Here is a 16,923-nt window from a genome sequence, read left to right on the forward strand (position 1 = left end):
TCGGGTGAAGGTTGCCTCAGTGACCCGGTCGCTGAAAAGGTCGATGCCTTTTCTGGACGGGGTTTCTTCGACGGCGGGTCGGACGATGGCTTTGCTCCCTCGATGGTCCGAGACTTTGTATGCCGGTAGTGATTTTTATCTCTACGATCCCCTCGGTCCTGACGGGGAGTAGAGGGTGTCGAAGGCCGAGATGTCGTCGATGCCGAACAGTCACCGGCCGGTGATCGATGCTGGCGCGAAGTTGACGGTGCCGGTTCTGACGACTCAATGCAATGGACGGAGTCAGGGTTTGAGCACGGAAGAGAAGTTCCATCTTCTCCATTCTGGCCTTGCGACCTTTTGGTGTCATTAGAGCACATTTGGTGCAGGTCAAGACATAGTGCTCTCGTCCAAGACACATTACACAGACTTATGGGGGTCTGTGATGGACATGGTGCGATTACAGTCCGGGCACCGACGAAACCCCGACGCCATGGCAAAAAACTGAGCCGTGGTACGGTCGACAGCCAGTAGGCCTCGAGGGCCAAACTCAACGGTAATAGACAGAAAAAAACGGGTAAAAACTTACCAGAGTACTGCGGCTTGAAAAAGTTAAAGGAGGGACCCCTGTGGGGCAAATTAACTTTTAGTAATTCTGTAAGGAAAATTCCTGTCAGGAATCTCTGCAGAGCTCCTTAACCATGAGGCTACTGCTGCACGGAAAAAAGAAGACTGAAGGGGGACCCCTGCTGGCTGCAGGGTTAGTGCCATGCTGGGCATGCCCAGTAGGGGGGCCAGTCAAAGTTCTGGAAACTTTGACAGAAGTTTTCCATGATTGGGCTCCATCCTGTGATGTCACCCATATGTGAGGACTACCATCCTGCTTGTCCTGTGAGAAACAAATATAAAATAATATCTGAGAACAGCCGGTCTAATACAAGTTAAGGCAATATAGGCTCTCACTGACTGTAATATTTTAGCAGTCTAATATAGTCATAAGAAGATAAGAACATGCCATTTTGGGTCAGATCAAGGGTCCATCAAGCCCAATATCCTGTCGCCAACAATGGCCAATCCAAGTCACAAGTACCCAATCATTAAATAGATCCTGTGATGACAGTTGCTTCTATTCATGCTTTGAATCAAAGTTAACTCCATTCTCTCATGGAACATGAAACCCTCATCAGTCAGTGAGAGTTTCACCCCAACTTCAGAAAGTGAACGTTGAAGTAAATGAGTCCAAATGGAATTTGATATACCCACTCGTAAATGGGAACCAAGCAGAAAAAGGACTCCATTTTCAATCCTGGACTAATTTACCACAAGCAAACAGAATAGGTTTTCATACATAAAACCTGTTTCCATACAGGTTTTATGTATGAAAACAATATTGGACACCAATGTGCCAAGCCCCCCTGCCTACCTGCCCTCACATTCTCCTTTCTTCCATGTATATACACAAACAAAATCAAAGATCCCATCTCATTACTCATCCTATTATTAACTAGGGAATTCTCATAACACCTTAACCCAAGGTACTGTGCATGAATCAAAGATCTATAAGGCAATATTACAGGCAACAGGAGTTCCAAGTCAGAACACCAAGCTGTCAGACAACAAATATAAACTCTGTACACCCCACAGAGCAGTATGACAGACAGAAAAGAAAAGGTTAAAGTAATTTCCCACTTCTTCCATTCACAGCTAGATATAGTTAGATTTAGCTTGTTTTATTTAAGTGTGTCTAGGCATCTCCTCACAATCACTGCACCAGATTTTCATAAAATGACAATTCAAAAGCTTATAACATTCTGAACTATAGGCAGGACCTTAGACATGAAATGTGACCTGAAATTGAACAAAATATAGTAATTTTCATAAATGAGATACTACTTTAAAGCCCATGGCATTTACATTCCTTCCTATAAGCATAGGCCAGGGAACCATAAAATTTCACCTCAGACCTTAAAATAAAAAAAATAGAATCTTTGCAGCACCACTTGCCACCTTTGTAGATGCAGGAAACACAACAATGGTACATAAAATTAGATATAATCAAAGGCAAAAGAGTAATATCTTAAGGGATTGTCAAATAATAAACAAGCATACTATAAAGATTACATCCTTTTCAATTTATAATCGTAGGTCCCCCAAAAATTATTTTTAGAAAAAAAGCTCAAAATGCAGAAGCACAACATGGCTATTTCTCAGCAACAAAGAAGAATATATACTTAACACACACTGTAATTCCAAAGACATGAAAACAGTACATCCAAGGAAGATTCTGGCAATTGTCTGTTTTGACAACAGGTCTGTGTTAGGTGGAAAAAAAAATACAATCCTTTACATCAATCTATCTTCTCTGTTCTTTATTCACAAAGTACAAACTTAGGGCCTGATTTACTAAGGCTTTTCTCAGATCTTAGTACTGACACATGGGTGACATCATCAGATGGAGCCCTGATGTGTAAAACGTATGACAAAGTTTCTAGAACTTTGACTAGGCACACTGAGCATGCCCAACATGCCTATACCATGCATCCACGCAGGGTCCCTCTCCAGTTTCTCCTTTTTCCACAGAGCTGTAAGCCTCGCTGCGTGAAGAAGCTCACACTGGCTGTTTTTTGGCCTTGTGAAAAACTGTATTCTTCCTCCTTGTTCTGTCGCCGGGTCCCTTCTCAGTGCCTTTCTGTAGTGTCTCCTAGTCAGAGTTATTGGCGATTTGAGTAAGTTTCTTTTTGCAGTCAATTCCCCATGACAGCGGTGCATCGGTGCCTGCCGGCCATGACGCCCCACCATCGCTTTCGGTTTGTGCCCCTTTTCTTTTGTCCGACATGGCCACGTCTGGTTTTCGGCAATGCCCCCAGTGCCCGAGGACCATGTCCATCACGGATCAACATGAGATACATGTCCTCTTGCCTGAGGGCTTCGCATGACGTCCAGGGTTGCCGCTTATACACCCAGATAACCCCAAAAGGATGTCTGCGTCGACTTGATAAGATGGAACAGGTCTTTGGGATGAAGAAGTCCAAGCAACCAGCATCAGCAGACCAAGGAGCTGCCCAGATGGACACTGAGCCATCGACACTGGCGGAACCATTGGTTCCATCAATGTCATTGGCGGACAGGGGTGCCAAAGACAGACCATAGTCAATTTTCTCCAGTTTGAGGATGTCAGGATCCTCATCATTGGCCTCAGCACCAGGGAAAGACCGGGCCGAGCATCGAAGGAAGCCGAAGAAGCATTGGCACCGGTCTTCGTCAATGCACAGTCCCGGGCACGGGGATGCACCAGCTTTTGCTGCGATGCCCCAAAGTGACCCTGCATCGAGGAATGCCAACCTCCATCAATGCCAGGGGTCCACGACAGTCTCCACCAGTCCTGATGCCATTCACCGATCCACCAAGAGGGTCCGAAGAGGATCTGGCCACCCTTCCTTCCTCCCAGTTGGTATTGGCATCAGCAACATTCAAGGACAAGTTGGAGAGCCAAGTCCAGTTAGCTGTGGACTGTATGCTGCAGGGCTTCGGACATGTGGCGCAGACAGTACCGGACCTGGTGCTGCCTGTCTTCATACTGCTTCTGAAGAAGCTCATCGTGGTCATCGATGCATTACCGGCCCAGCTGGTGTTGGTTCCTGGGGCACCAAGGCCTCCACCTACTGTTACGGTGGCTGTCACTGGTTCCTCTGATGAGGAAGCTCCACCAAGGCCGGCGGAGATGCAGAGGCTTGCCGCTCTCCCCCTCCCATCCAGTTCTACTGGTGCCTGCACTTTGGGATAAAAGGTCAAGCACCTAGGGACCCATTCCCTGTGGCTTACAGTGAGGATGAGGAACCCTATGACCTCTGGGGGGATGATGCTTTGGAGGCTCCAAGGGTCTCCCCTTCAGAACCTTCTCCTCCAAAGAAGTGAAGATAATCTCCCCCTGAGGACTTAAACTTTGCAGGTTTTGTGTGAGTGCTGGCAGAAGCCATTCCGTTTCAGTTATTAACTGAGAAGGATGCCAGGCACAAAAGCTTGAGATCCTCCAGTTTGTGGAGCCTCCTAAGGAGATCATGGCAGTCCCAGTTGAGGAGTTGCTGCTGAGGATATGGGAACACCCCCTCAAAGTGCCTCCTGTTAATAAGAAGGCAGATGGGGACTACCTCATCCAGAAGGCTGCTGGATTCAATAAGCATCAGCTTCCCTACCAGTTGGTGATGGTTGAATCCGCCCTCAAGAGGGCCAAGCGCTCTTGGATTCATTCCTCGATGCCCCCAGGGAAGGACCATAGAGAGAGGGGCACTCTTTGGAGGAAGGTGTTTCAAGGCACTATGCTTATTGCCTGCATCGATGCCTACCAGCAATACATGAGCCAGTACGCTCAGGACATCTCATGTGCAGAAGGTGCCTAAGCAGCTGCTTCAACATCAGCAGGACATCCTCATGTCGCTGGTGCATAAGGGCTTGGAGTGCGGAAAACACGAGGTTCGTGCAAACTAAGATGTTTTTGAAACGGCATCAAGAGTCTCTGCAGCGGAAATCGGCGCCTGTAGAATGGCATGGCTGTGGGCCTCTGATCTCCAACCAGAGGTACAGAAACAACTCACTGACATGCCATATACTGGAGAGAATCTCTTTGGAGATAGGGTGAAGGATGCTGTGGCCCAACTTCGGGATCACCATGAAACACTCTAACAACTCTCCACTAGTACTCCGGACCCATCCTCCTCTTCTAGGAGGCTGGTGAGACTGGGGCCAAGGAAGACTTTCTTTTGCCACAGGAATTATTATTCTCCACCCATTCGCTCCAGTCAGTACTGTGGCTGACCTAGGCAGCAGAGTGCCCCAGCTGGCTCCTCAGTCAACTCCAGCTTGGGGTTTTGACTGTATCATAGGGAATGTATGCCAGTTGCCCGTACCCAGGACTATGGACCCTCCAGTCAGAGGAAGACTATGGCTCTTTGCGAACCAATGGCCCAGTATAATCTCGGACCAGTAGGTTCTGTCCATCGGCGTCAGGGGTACCAATTGAACCTATTGGATGTCCTGCCAAATTGCCCTCTGTGCTTGTTTTGGGGGCTAGAAGCACATCAGGAGGTGCTACTAGCAGAGCTCTCCTCCTGCTTAACGGCCAGAATAGTTCAGCATGTACCACCAGGCAAAGAGGGCGGGGATTCTACTCCAGGTACTTCTTGATTTCAAAGAGAACAGGATGACTCCATCCCATCCTAGACCTAAGAGCCTTGAACAATTTTCTAAAAAAAAAAATAAATAAATATATATATATATATAGAAAAGAAAGGTTTAAGATGGTTTCTCTGGGAGTGCATGTTTTCCCATATCTGGACGATTGTCTGGTCAAGAGCACGTCTCAGGCAGGAGCCACCAGGTAAATGTGCTTGACCATTCAGGTGTTATAGTTACTAGGGTTCATTCTCAACTACCCAAATTCCCATCTCAGCCCATAACTTCAATTGGTCTTCATAGGAGCCCTGCTAGAAATGGCTCAGGCCAAGGCCTTCCTGCCTTGCCAGAGGGCTGTAACCTTCACGACCAGCATGGCAGAGATCCAACAGAGCCAGCAGGTGTCAGCCTGGCACATGTTGAGGTTGTTTGGTCATATGGCCGCAACCATCCAGTTCACTCCCTTAGCACGTTTACACATGCAGAGTTAATTGGATCCTGAGGTTGCAGTGACACCAGGCCACTCCGAGCCTCCAGGATTATCATCCTAGTCTCTCTGGGACTCATTATCCTGGTCATGAGTACTTTCAAAATTGAAACGGGGGATCTCTTTTTGAAGTCCCCTACCTAAATTGTCCTAACTACGGATGCATCCACCCTGGGGTGGTTAGCTCATGTAGATGGGCTCGGCAAGCAGGGTCTCTGGGTTCGTCCAGGAACACACTTGTCAAATCAACTTCCTGGAGATTCGGGTGATCAGGTACACACTACGGGCTTTCAGAGACTGGCTGGTCCAACAAAGTTGTCCTGACCTACACTGACAATCAAGTAGCTATGTTGTATGTCAACAAGTAGGGAGGCACAGGATCGTACCTCCTGTGTCAGGAAGCGGTCCAGATCTGATCATGGGCCCTGTCCCAAGGAATGGTGCTCAGGGCCATGTACCTGGATGGAACGGAGAACGTGGTAGCAGACAGGCTGAGTCTTGCCTTCAGACCCAAATGGTCGGATATTCCACCTCTGGGGGAGCCCAGACATAGATCTGTTTGCATCCCCCTGCAACAGGAAGGTGCCTCGGTTCTGCTCCCTGTACAGGTCAGATGGCAAACCAGCCTCGGATGCCCTCGCCAATCATTGGGGCAAGGTTCTTCTGTATGCATATCCTCTGATTCCCTTAGTGGCAAAGACTCTCTTGAAGCTTCATGAGGACAGGGGGACTGTGATCCTCATAGCCCCTCATTGGCCGAGACAGGTCTGGTTTCCACTCCTATGAGAATTGTTCATCCAGAGACCGATCAGTCTGGGGACTTCCCCAGATCTCATCAAACAAGAGTAAGGCAGGCTGCAGCATCCTAACCTCCAGGCCCTATCACTTGCAGCCGCTTGATCTTTCACAGGATGTGTCTCGGGTTCTGGGGACTTCTAGAAAGCATTCCATTAGAAAGTCCTACGAACTAAAGTGGAGGTTATCTGAGTGGTGTGAGTAGAAGGCCCTAGATCCATTCTCCCGCTCCACACAAAACTGTTTCACTACCTCATGCACCTATCGAAGTCTAGCATAAAGACCAACTCCATTAATCTAAATGCAACTGGCGCATATCACCAAAGTACAGATGGTACACCCATCTCTATACAGCCTATAGTTGTATGTTTCATGAGGAGCCTGCTTCAATTGAAGCCTCCCCTAAGGCCTCCCACTGTGTCTTGGGACCTCAACGTTGTATTAGCTCAGCTGATGAAAGTTCCTTTTGAGCCGCTGTACACCTGTGATCTTTAATACCCGACCTGGAAGGTCATATTTTTGTGGCAGTCATTTCAGTGCACAGGGTTAGCAAGTTCCAGGCCTTAGTAACTTATCCACCCTTACACTAAGTTTTATCATGACAGGGTGGTCTTGCTTACGCACCCAGAGTTCCTGCATAAGGTGGTGATGGATTTCCATCTTAACCAGTCAATCGTCCTGCCAATATTCTTTCCCAGGCCCCATTCGCAACCAAGGTGAACGAGCACTGCAGTTTGGACTGCAAGTGAGCCTTAGCCTTTTATCTGGAGCAAACAGAAGCCCATAGATAGTCCACCTAACTTATTTCTTTTGACAAGGATAGATTGGGGGTGTTGCTGTTGCCAAACACACACTATCCAATTGGCTAGCCGATTGCATTTCCTGTTATGCTCAGGCGGGACAGCCCCTTGGGTATCATGTCAAGGCTCATTCTGTCAGAGCTATGGCAGCATCGGTGGCCCACTTGTGAGCAGTTCCCGTGGAGAAGATCTGCAAGGCTACTATGTGGAGTTCTCTCCATACATTCACATCTCATTACTGTCTGGATAGGGATGGCCGACATGACAGTAGGTTTGGCTAGTCTGTCCTTCAGAGCCTGTTTGAGGTGTAGCAATCAACTCTCCCGCCTAGGGCCCATTGTTTTGGTTCAGGTGTCTCCCCCCTCTGTTACCAACAGCACCGGTGGTGTTGTGCCCGTTGACACCTGGTTGGGTGTCTGTTGGTCCCCTTTTGTTTTGGAGAGCAGCCTATAGCTAGGGATTCACCCATGTGTGAGGATTACCATCCTGCTTACCTGTAACAGGGGTTCTCTGAGGTCAACAGGATGTTAGTCCTCACAAACGCCACCCACCACCCCACAGAGTTGTGTTTCTCCCATACTATTTTAATCATAATTCTATGCTACAAGACTGGAGAGGGACCCCACATGGATGATTGATATAGCGCATGCTGGGCATGCTCAGTGTGCCTAGTCAAATTTCTAGAAACTTTGACATATGTTTTTTGCATCAGAGCTCCATCTGATGTCAACCATGTGTGAGGACTAACATTCTGCTGCCCTCGGAGAACACCTTTTATAGGTAAGCAACTTTGCTTTCTCTCACTCTGTCTCTATGAGAAAAATGTTTAGTAATGAGTTCCTAAAATTGTAAGCCCTCTGGGGACAGGGAAATACCTACAGTACCTAAAAGGCAGAATATATATCAAATAAATAAATAGTTTACAAAGCAAGCTATGCTAGTTTTTAAGTTCACTAACCATGTATATCACTAATGGAAAACCCATTATATGCATCCATTCTGCTAAATAAGAGAATATGAAGCCCTGAGTAGGAAGAGATAAGGTCTCAAACCATAGTAATCCAATACATGTGACAGAGTACTAGTGTCACTCCAACTTCAATCATCACCCATAGGTTAATAATATGAAAAATCACATGCTTACACAGCGATTCACAGAATCTCAAAATCGGAAAAGCAAGAACCTTTTAGGCCATCAAGATCCATGCATTAATATGGTAAAACTGTATCTATTTCATGCAATATATTATGTCAACTTCAAAGAACATCGCCATTATTCTTACACAGAATATAAAATAAGGAACTGCCAAAGATACATATGTAATCCCGAAAAGAAGACGTTGTTTAATAAAATAAAGATAAAAAGTCAAGAGTGTCAAGGAAGGAAATCATCTCCTTAGGTTACAGATCATATAGAGAAAGAGTAGGTCTCTCTCACACGTTCTTCCCCCCAACTGGACTCAATGCTTTCCTTTTACCTGATGGAGATGTCCAAGAAATGCTTGGGCCTGGGCTGAAGTGATTGCTCCTCCAATGGGTACAGGCTGTTTCTGAAAGTCCAGGCCATTCGTCTGTGTGCCTGTAATAAGAGGAAAAAGAAAATATTGCCAAACATCAGGCTCAAGAGCTATCTCAGAGTTGAGCAAAGCTCCACACAGGACTTTTGTGCATGTCAAAAACAGTATTCAAAGATCTTTGTCAGGTGGAGAGAAAAGCCCTCATTAGAATGTTTGTGCCAAGCAGTTTACCAAATGGCTCCAGATTTTCAGAACCAACTGATCCAGTCCTGGTGTTACCCCACTGAACCCTTGGGATCAGATGCAATCAATATTAATTTACAAAAATTTTTTTTTAATGATAGTACTGAAATGCATAATCGCTACGAATCAAAAAACAATAAACCAAAATTTATCTAAAAACCCATATACATATCACCAGTAGAAATAATTTAAAAGGATACTACTTGGACCAAGTAACAAAACAGGCCTCAAAACATAAATACAACAAAAACAGCACAACGCAAAGAGACAAAGAACAAAAAAGAAAGACAAACAATACATTGCCCTCCTCTTAATATCATACAAGATCAAGCATGATAGTAAAGGCAATAATACAATCCTGCATACATGTAATCATATGTTTTGCATAAACTCTCACTTAAAATTATCAAGACTAATATATCCATATACCGAATAAGCCAAACATCAGCCACTTGACTGCTCATAACTTGTAATCATGAAGACAATCAAAAGGGTAAAACATCAACCGCTTGACTACTCATGGAGACAATGAGTCTTTCCATATCCCAAATTGTGCTCAAGAGAGAGAAGAAATAATAGCCAATCAACAAAATAGCATCACGCAGAAGTCACTCAAGAGAGGCTGAGGAGGTAGACTCTTCTTCATGTCCACCATATTATAGCTAAAAAAACGCCCAACATGTTTCACCTGAAAGGCTTCCTCAGGAGCGGATTGACATTACACAGCCCCAATAGTGTTTTTGCTAAAAACAAAGATGAAAGTAAAACAATTTACTTACTACATATTAATCTTCACAAATATACAAAAACCATAATAAATTCAAATTCTTACCACAAAGGATAGGTGCCCCCATTTAAACCACCAATGCTTCCATTTAAGCATTCAAAAGACACATCAATCAACTTAACCTAACTGTAAATCAAACAACCACCAATCAAAACCCAGAACATCTTTAAAGAAAAACTCCCCACTCAATTCTACTGTTGAAACCCGCAGGACTCAAAGATTGTACCTCATAAATTTACCTTGTTCATGGTGTAGAAGAGCTCAGTCTAATATTTCCTCCCTTAAAATTCACAAGCTGTTGCAAAACACAAAAATGGATCTCATGCTGTAACCAATGGGCTGTTAATGGTGCTTCCATGCAAGAATCAGTATCGCACCACCCGTCCTTTAACTGCCCACACAGTTTTCTCTATGATTATTAAACCACAGGGACATAAAATTAAACCTATACTACTTGACAAGATTCACAGATTGTCAATGAATGCAACGTATAAGACTTGCCCATCCGCGGATCTAAGTCTGTAATTACAAGGATAGAGGGCACACTTTACTTTGCCCACAGCTATGACAACTTAGATTATTTCCAAACAGCTCACAAAAGTGCGATGAAACCAAAAAATCATGAATATTACAAACTCTCTTACATGTAAATAAGTGGAACTTGGTCAGAAAACCTCTCAAGAATCTGTATAAGATACCTGTGTTTTTTTAATAATCAGTTCAACCCATGAAGCATAGACAGAATAAGACAAAATACATACTGGCTAATCAGAGGCAGTGCCATGAGTTTTTAGGAACAAAGGTCTTGATTTACATAAAGAACCCTTTTATAGGCCCTATGGACTACTTGTTCCAGATGATGTTTCTTTAAAAAAAAAAAATGCACACGCATCCAAACTGGCTTCAATTTAAACTCATTAACAGTAGAGCTTACCTGTTGGAGCCTGAAGAATTGCCCAATAGGGATGTTATACTGCAAATATCTCAGATGAAAACTGTTATAATGTAGCAGGCTATTTCTGGCTGTCGGTTTAGTATATAAAGATGTACAAAATTCCCCATTGGAAAAGGTAACCCATATATCCAAAAAATGACAAGGATTATCCATGATATAGGTAAATTTTAAATTTGGGTCACTATTATTTAGCTGATGAAAAAATTCCCAAAACACTGCTGTGACCCATTTCAAGTCATAAAAATATCAATATATCTCAGCCATAAGGATACACTGTTCCAATAAGATGAAGAATAAACACATCTTTCTTCAAATAGCGAGACATACAAACAAGCTATATCGGGGGCTGCTGTCGTCCCCATCACTGTTCTCTTCACCTGAACATCTCTCCATTAAATTCAAAATAATTCTCAAGTAAAGCTAGAGAGGCATTATTGACCTAAAAAGAAGCAAGAAGTTAGAATTGGAGATTCACGTGAGTCCAAAATCTGCCATATCATAGTAATGGCTTCACAGAAACATAGAAATGACAGCAGAAGACCAAACGGCCCATCCAGTCTGCCCAGTAAGCTTTGCACTTTTTTTTTTTCTCTCATACTTCTGTTAGTCTTGGCTCTTAGTAACCATTTGGTTCTATTTCTCTTCCACCCCCACCATTAATGTAGAGAACAGTGTTGGAACTGCATCTAAGTGAATATCTAGCTTAATTAGTTAGGGGTAGTAACCGCCACAATAAGCAAGTTACACCCATGCTTATTTGTTTATCCAGACTATGTAATTCAGTCCTTGTTGGTTGTTGTCTGTATATAGATCCACTTTTCTTCATTCCCCGTCATTAAAGCAGAGAGCTATGCTGGATATGCGTGAAGCATCAGTCTTTCTCCCCTGCCGTTGAAGCAGAGAGCTATGCTGGATATGTATTGAAAGTGAAGTATCAGGCTTATCTGGTTTGGGGTAGTAACCACCGTAACAAGCAAGCTACTCCCTGCTTTTTTGTGAATGCAAATCCTTTTTTCCACATTTCCTCTTGCCGATGAAGCTTAGAGCAATGTTGGAGTCGCATTAACCATGTGTATGTTTATTGAATAAGGGTATTATCTCCAGGCAGTAGCCGTCATTCCCACGAGCCACCCATTCTTCATTCACGTCCTCTAGACTTTATGGATCCACAGTGTTTATCCCACGCCCCTTTGAAGTCCTTCACAGTTCTGGTCTTCACCACCTCCTCCGGAAGGGCATTCCAGGCATCCACCACCCTCTCCGTGAAGAAATGCTTGCTAACATTGGTTCTGAGTCTTCCTCCCTGGAGTTTCAAATCGTGACCCCTGGTTCTGCTGATTTTTTCCCGTCGGAAAAGGTTTGTCGTTGTCTTTGGATCATTAAAACCTTTCAAGTATCTGAAAGTCTGTATCATATATCACCTCTGCTCCTCCTTTCCTCCAGGGTATACATATTTAGATTCTTCAATTTCTCCTCATAAGTCATTCGATGAAGACCCTCCACCTTTCTGGTTGCCTGTCTCTGGACCGCCTCCATCTTGTCTCTGTCTCTTTGGAGATACAGTCTCCAGAACTGAACACAGTACTCCAAGTGAGGCCTCACCAAAGGCCTCACCAAAGACCTGTACAAGGGGATAATCACTTCCCTTTTCTTACTCGATATTCCTCTCTCTATGCAGCCCAGCATTCTTCTGGCTTTAGTATCGCCTTGTCACATTGTTTCGCCGACTTCATATTGAAGAATGTTCAAGTATAGTAATTCGATATCCAAACATACGATCCTCACGTCTTCTGATTGTAATCTAACCCCTTGTAAGCACTCAAAATGGAATCTTACTGACAAATGGCTGAGGGAACCTATCATAAATTTGGATAATGGTTACTGTACTGAATCTAAGCCCAAAATGATAGGTCTATGCGATGCTTTGCTCAAATTCTTATGAATATTTGGTAACACATAAAAACAGGATATTACTGGATTATACTCAGTCAAAAAAGAAGCTTCCTTCTTAATAATAAAACCCTGGGACAAAGCATTTTCCAACTCTGATGAAACATGATTGACTAACCTAGGAGTAGGATCCTCCATCAATTTCTCATAGTACCTCTCAGACAACTACCAATAAACCTCATTCAAATAATCTGCTTTATCTAAAACAACAATACAGCCCCCTTAACTGCTAGTTTCATAATTATATTTTGATCTTGTGACAAACACTTCAAAGCTAACTACTCCTCTTTAGACAAATTCCAATGATAAAACATCTAAGATGATTCCAACTCACAAAACTCCTCCTCAATCTACCACTCAAAGGCCAAAAACATAAGGGCTCCAGGGCCCAGGGTTGGGCATCAAGTAGATGGATAAGAGACTATCAAAGCATCCTGAGAAGGCAAATCTCTACCATGAAAAAATAACTTCAAATTTAAAGATCTAAAAAGCCTAAATAAGTAACAAAAATGCACCATGGTAAGCAGTAGGTTCAAAACATAAACCCTTTTCAAGCACTCTAGATGCTGCCAAAGAAATATGGCGAGATAACAAAATAAAAATTCATATTCAAGTGTGCCTACTGGAAGCAAGTTTGCATCTTGATAGGATTGTGTCCCATTGATCACTGCAGGTGCCCTCTGATTCACAGTCTTGCAGAATTGTTCTAAAAAAAAGGCTGGACAGTAAGGTCCTTCCCCCTTAAGAATCGTCAGAGAAGGAATCAAAGTTAGGTTTTTCTGGATCTAGCACAATGTACATTAGACATCCATGGGTACACATCCTTATACATTCACTTTCAAGCCTCTTAAATTTAATTTGTTTCGATTCTGACTTTAAAGGAATGCTTACATGGAAGCACTGGTGATTTAGGTGGGGACACTAATCCTTTGTGGTAAGAATTTGAATCTATTATGGATTTAATATATTTGTGATGGGATAATATGTTGAGAGTACATTGCTTTACTTTTATTTTTAGAGAAGACACTATCGGGACTGGATAATGTCAATCCGCCCCGTGGAAGCCTTTTAGCCAAAACATGTTGGGAATTTTTTCGGCTTGTGGTGGGACAAGTTGAAGAGTTTGTTACCTTTCTCTTTTGAGTGACTGCCACGTGATGCTATTTTGTTGTTTGGATATTCATTCCTACCTCTCTCATTGTACACAATGTGGGATATGTAAAGACCCATCATCGTCATGTTTAAGTTTGGAGTAGTCAGACGGCTAATATTTTACCCTGCCAATTTTCTTCATGATTACCAGTTATGAGCAGTCAAGTGGCTGTTTGGCTTATTCTGCATATGGCTATTAGTCTTGATATCTTTATGTGAGAGTCTGTGCAAAATATGTTGTACAGGATTGTATTATTGATTCCTTTACTGTCATGCTTGATCTTGTGTGATATTAAGAGAAGGGGAATGTGTTTTTTGACTTTTGTTCTTTGCCCATTTTGTATTGTGTGGTTTTTGTTGTGTTTATGTTTTGAAGTTTATGTTTGGCTACTGGGGTCCAGTAGTGTCCTTTTGAATTATTTCTGTAAGTGATGGATTTTTACATAACTGATTTATTTTTAGTTATTTTTGATATAATGTGATTATGAATTTCAGTACTGTCATTATAAAATGTTTTTGTAAATGAATGTTTGCATCCAATCCCTAAATTAGTGTTTATTAATTTGATGCAAATCTTCTAAGCATATTTTAATGCTTTTCCTGATTACCCCATTGCATGCAAGGGCTTGTAATTTTGCTTTACTTAGGGCATGCAATAGGGAAATCAGAACTACAAACAAGGTAAAACTGGGACTAAATCAACCTGTCCCAAAAATCTGGAGCTGGTTAGCAACCCTAGTGCTGAGCAAAGTGTAAAAAGACTCAAAGAAGATGCCTACCATGCAGCACAGAGCCTAATGTTCTAGATGAAAACTAAATACAGTTCTTCTACATCTCCTATCTTTCATAATCATAGAAACATAATGGCAGAAAAAGACCATGCGGCCTAGTTAGTCTGCCCATCCCATGTCTTACCTTGGAGTCACTTAGCAAAAAACCACTGGCAGTGTTTGTGGATCAGAAATGAAACTAATCAGATTACAAGGGGAAAAATATTCTTTTCAAATGGATGGTTTCCTTTTAGAGCTGATAAGTGTGTGAACTTAAATCACCAATTTATCCAGCACAAAATATTTCATGTTTGTTGAGATCTGGTACCATCAGCAGACTACTACTCCTTTTGCTACTTTATTGCTTTTGTTCTACCCTGGACTTGTCGAATACAGAATTCCATGAAAAGCTTCTCACTACAGAAAGACAGACTGAATACGTGTTAAATGTATGATAACGGCAATTTCACAGATTAGCCCCCATCTGGACATTAGGTCTACCTAGCACATATTGAGCTGAGCCATTATCAGCACTAGTACATGCAGGAGCAACAAAATAATATCTGGGGAGTTTATAGAATCAAGCCTGGTAGCTGTCCATTTTCAGTAGTCTCATAGTCCATAACTTGCTATAATCAAAGGTTACTGTTTAATTTTAGATGAGAGCAGATTTGCACAGCCCTGCTAGACGCAGCTCTGTTGTGGAAGGGTGTACACTAATAGTGTGGCCACCAAGAGTTTGCTTCCACAAGGCCATGGCTCACTGAACTAAAACAACTGATAAAGAACTCAGTTTTACTCTGTTGTGTGCTGAACACCGGAATTTGAGGACAGTGCCTAAGCTTGTTTTTCTAATCCATCAGGCACAGGCACTTTATGATGCCTCTTTTTCATCAGGGCAGTTTATCACAAATGAACCAGTAAATCTTAGCAGCATAAATCTAGAGAACAAGATTATGTACTCTTTCTGTCTTGTTACTGAAGTCTCTATACGTCCAATTTGTCAAGGGTTTTCTACCATTCTGAGCCATTTAAGAAAACCTATTAATAGGGCCAGCCAGTGGAAGGTCATAACATAAGATTTGAGATAACAGGTCAGTTCAAAGGTCCATCAAGCCCAGTATCCTATTTACAACAGTGACCAAGCCGGGTCACAATTACCTGGCAGGATCCCAAGGGTAGAAAGATTCTGAACTGCTTATCTCTGTGAAGGATTCGGCTATATCTTTTTTGAGATGTGGTGACCAGAACTGCATACAATACTCAAGATGAAGTGGCACCATGGAGTGATAGAGGCATTGTGATATTCTGTTTTCTTCTCCATTCCTTTCCTAATAATCCCTAGTATTCTATTTACTTTCATGGTACCTGCTGCACACTGAGCATATTTCAATGTATTTCAATAATGACACCTAGGATCCTTTTCCTGAGTGTTGATTCCTAATGTGGAACCTTGCATTATATGTAGCTATAATTTGTGTTACTCTTCCCAAAGGGCATCACTTTGCACTTGTCCACATTAAATTTAATTTTCCATTTGCATGCCCAGTTTTGCAATGTTCTCTTGCAATTTCTCACAATCCTCTTGCGATTTAACAACTTTGAATTAGTTTGTGTCATCAGCAAATTTGATCATCTCACTTATTGCTCCTATTTCAAGGTAATTTATAAATATATTAAAAAGCAGTGGTCCCCGAACAGATCCCTCCACTATTCACCACTTTCCATTGAGAAAATTTACCATTTAACCCTACTCTCTGTTTTCTATCTTTTAAAAAGTTGGTAATCCACAATAGGACACTGCTCCCATCCCATGACTTTTTAATTTCTTAAGTTATCTCTCATGAGGGACCTTGTCAAATGCTTTCTGGAAATCCAGATACAATATATCAACTGGCTCACCTTTATCCACATGTCTATTTACGCCCTCAAAACAATGTAGCAAACTTGTGAGGCAAGATTTCCCTTGGCTAAATCAATGTTGGCTTTGTCCCATTAAACTATTCTTATTTAGATGTTCAGCAATTTTGCTCTTTATGATAATTTCTACCATTTTGCCTAGCACAGACATCAGACACCCTGGTCTGTAGTTTCTTGGATCACTCCTTGATCCCTTTTTAAAAATTGGCGTTACATTGGCAACTCTCCAGTCTTCAGGTACCAAAGATGATGTTACTGATAGTTTCCAAATTTCCAGTAGCAGATCCACAATTTAATTTCTCAGTTCTTTCAGCACTCTGGGATGCATACCATCTGGTCCAAGTGATCTGCTACTCTTTAGTTTGTCAATTTGCCCTAGTACATCTTCCAGGTTCACTG

At 42.7% G+C, this 16,923-nt stretch overlaps 1 protein-coding gene across 2 annotated transcripts in view; it reads right to left on the minus strand.

The window, feature by feature from the left end:
• The window catches only part of POU2F1 (POU class 2 homeobox 1), a 207,062-nt gene that overhangs the window by 81,356 nt on the left and 108,783 nt on the right, over window positions 1–16,923 (minus strand). For both annotated transcript variants that reach the window (XM_029579216.1, XM_029579217.1), the window contains exon 3: window positions 8,709–8,809. In XM_029579216.1, coding sequence (XP_029435076.1) covers window positions 8,709–8,809 — 101 coding nt within the window. The remainder of the gene's footprint in view (window positions 1–8,708; window positions 8,810–16,923) is intronic.

Source organism: Rhinatrema bivittatum, chromosome 15 (genome assembly GCF_901001135.1).
Source record: "Rhinatrema bivittatum chromosome 15, aRhiBiv1.1, whole genome shotgun sequence".
In the NCBI taxonomy this organism is placed as follows: Eukaryota; Metazoa; Chordata; class Amphibia; order Gymnophiona; family Rhinatrematidae; genus Rhinatrema; species Rhinatrema bivittatum.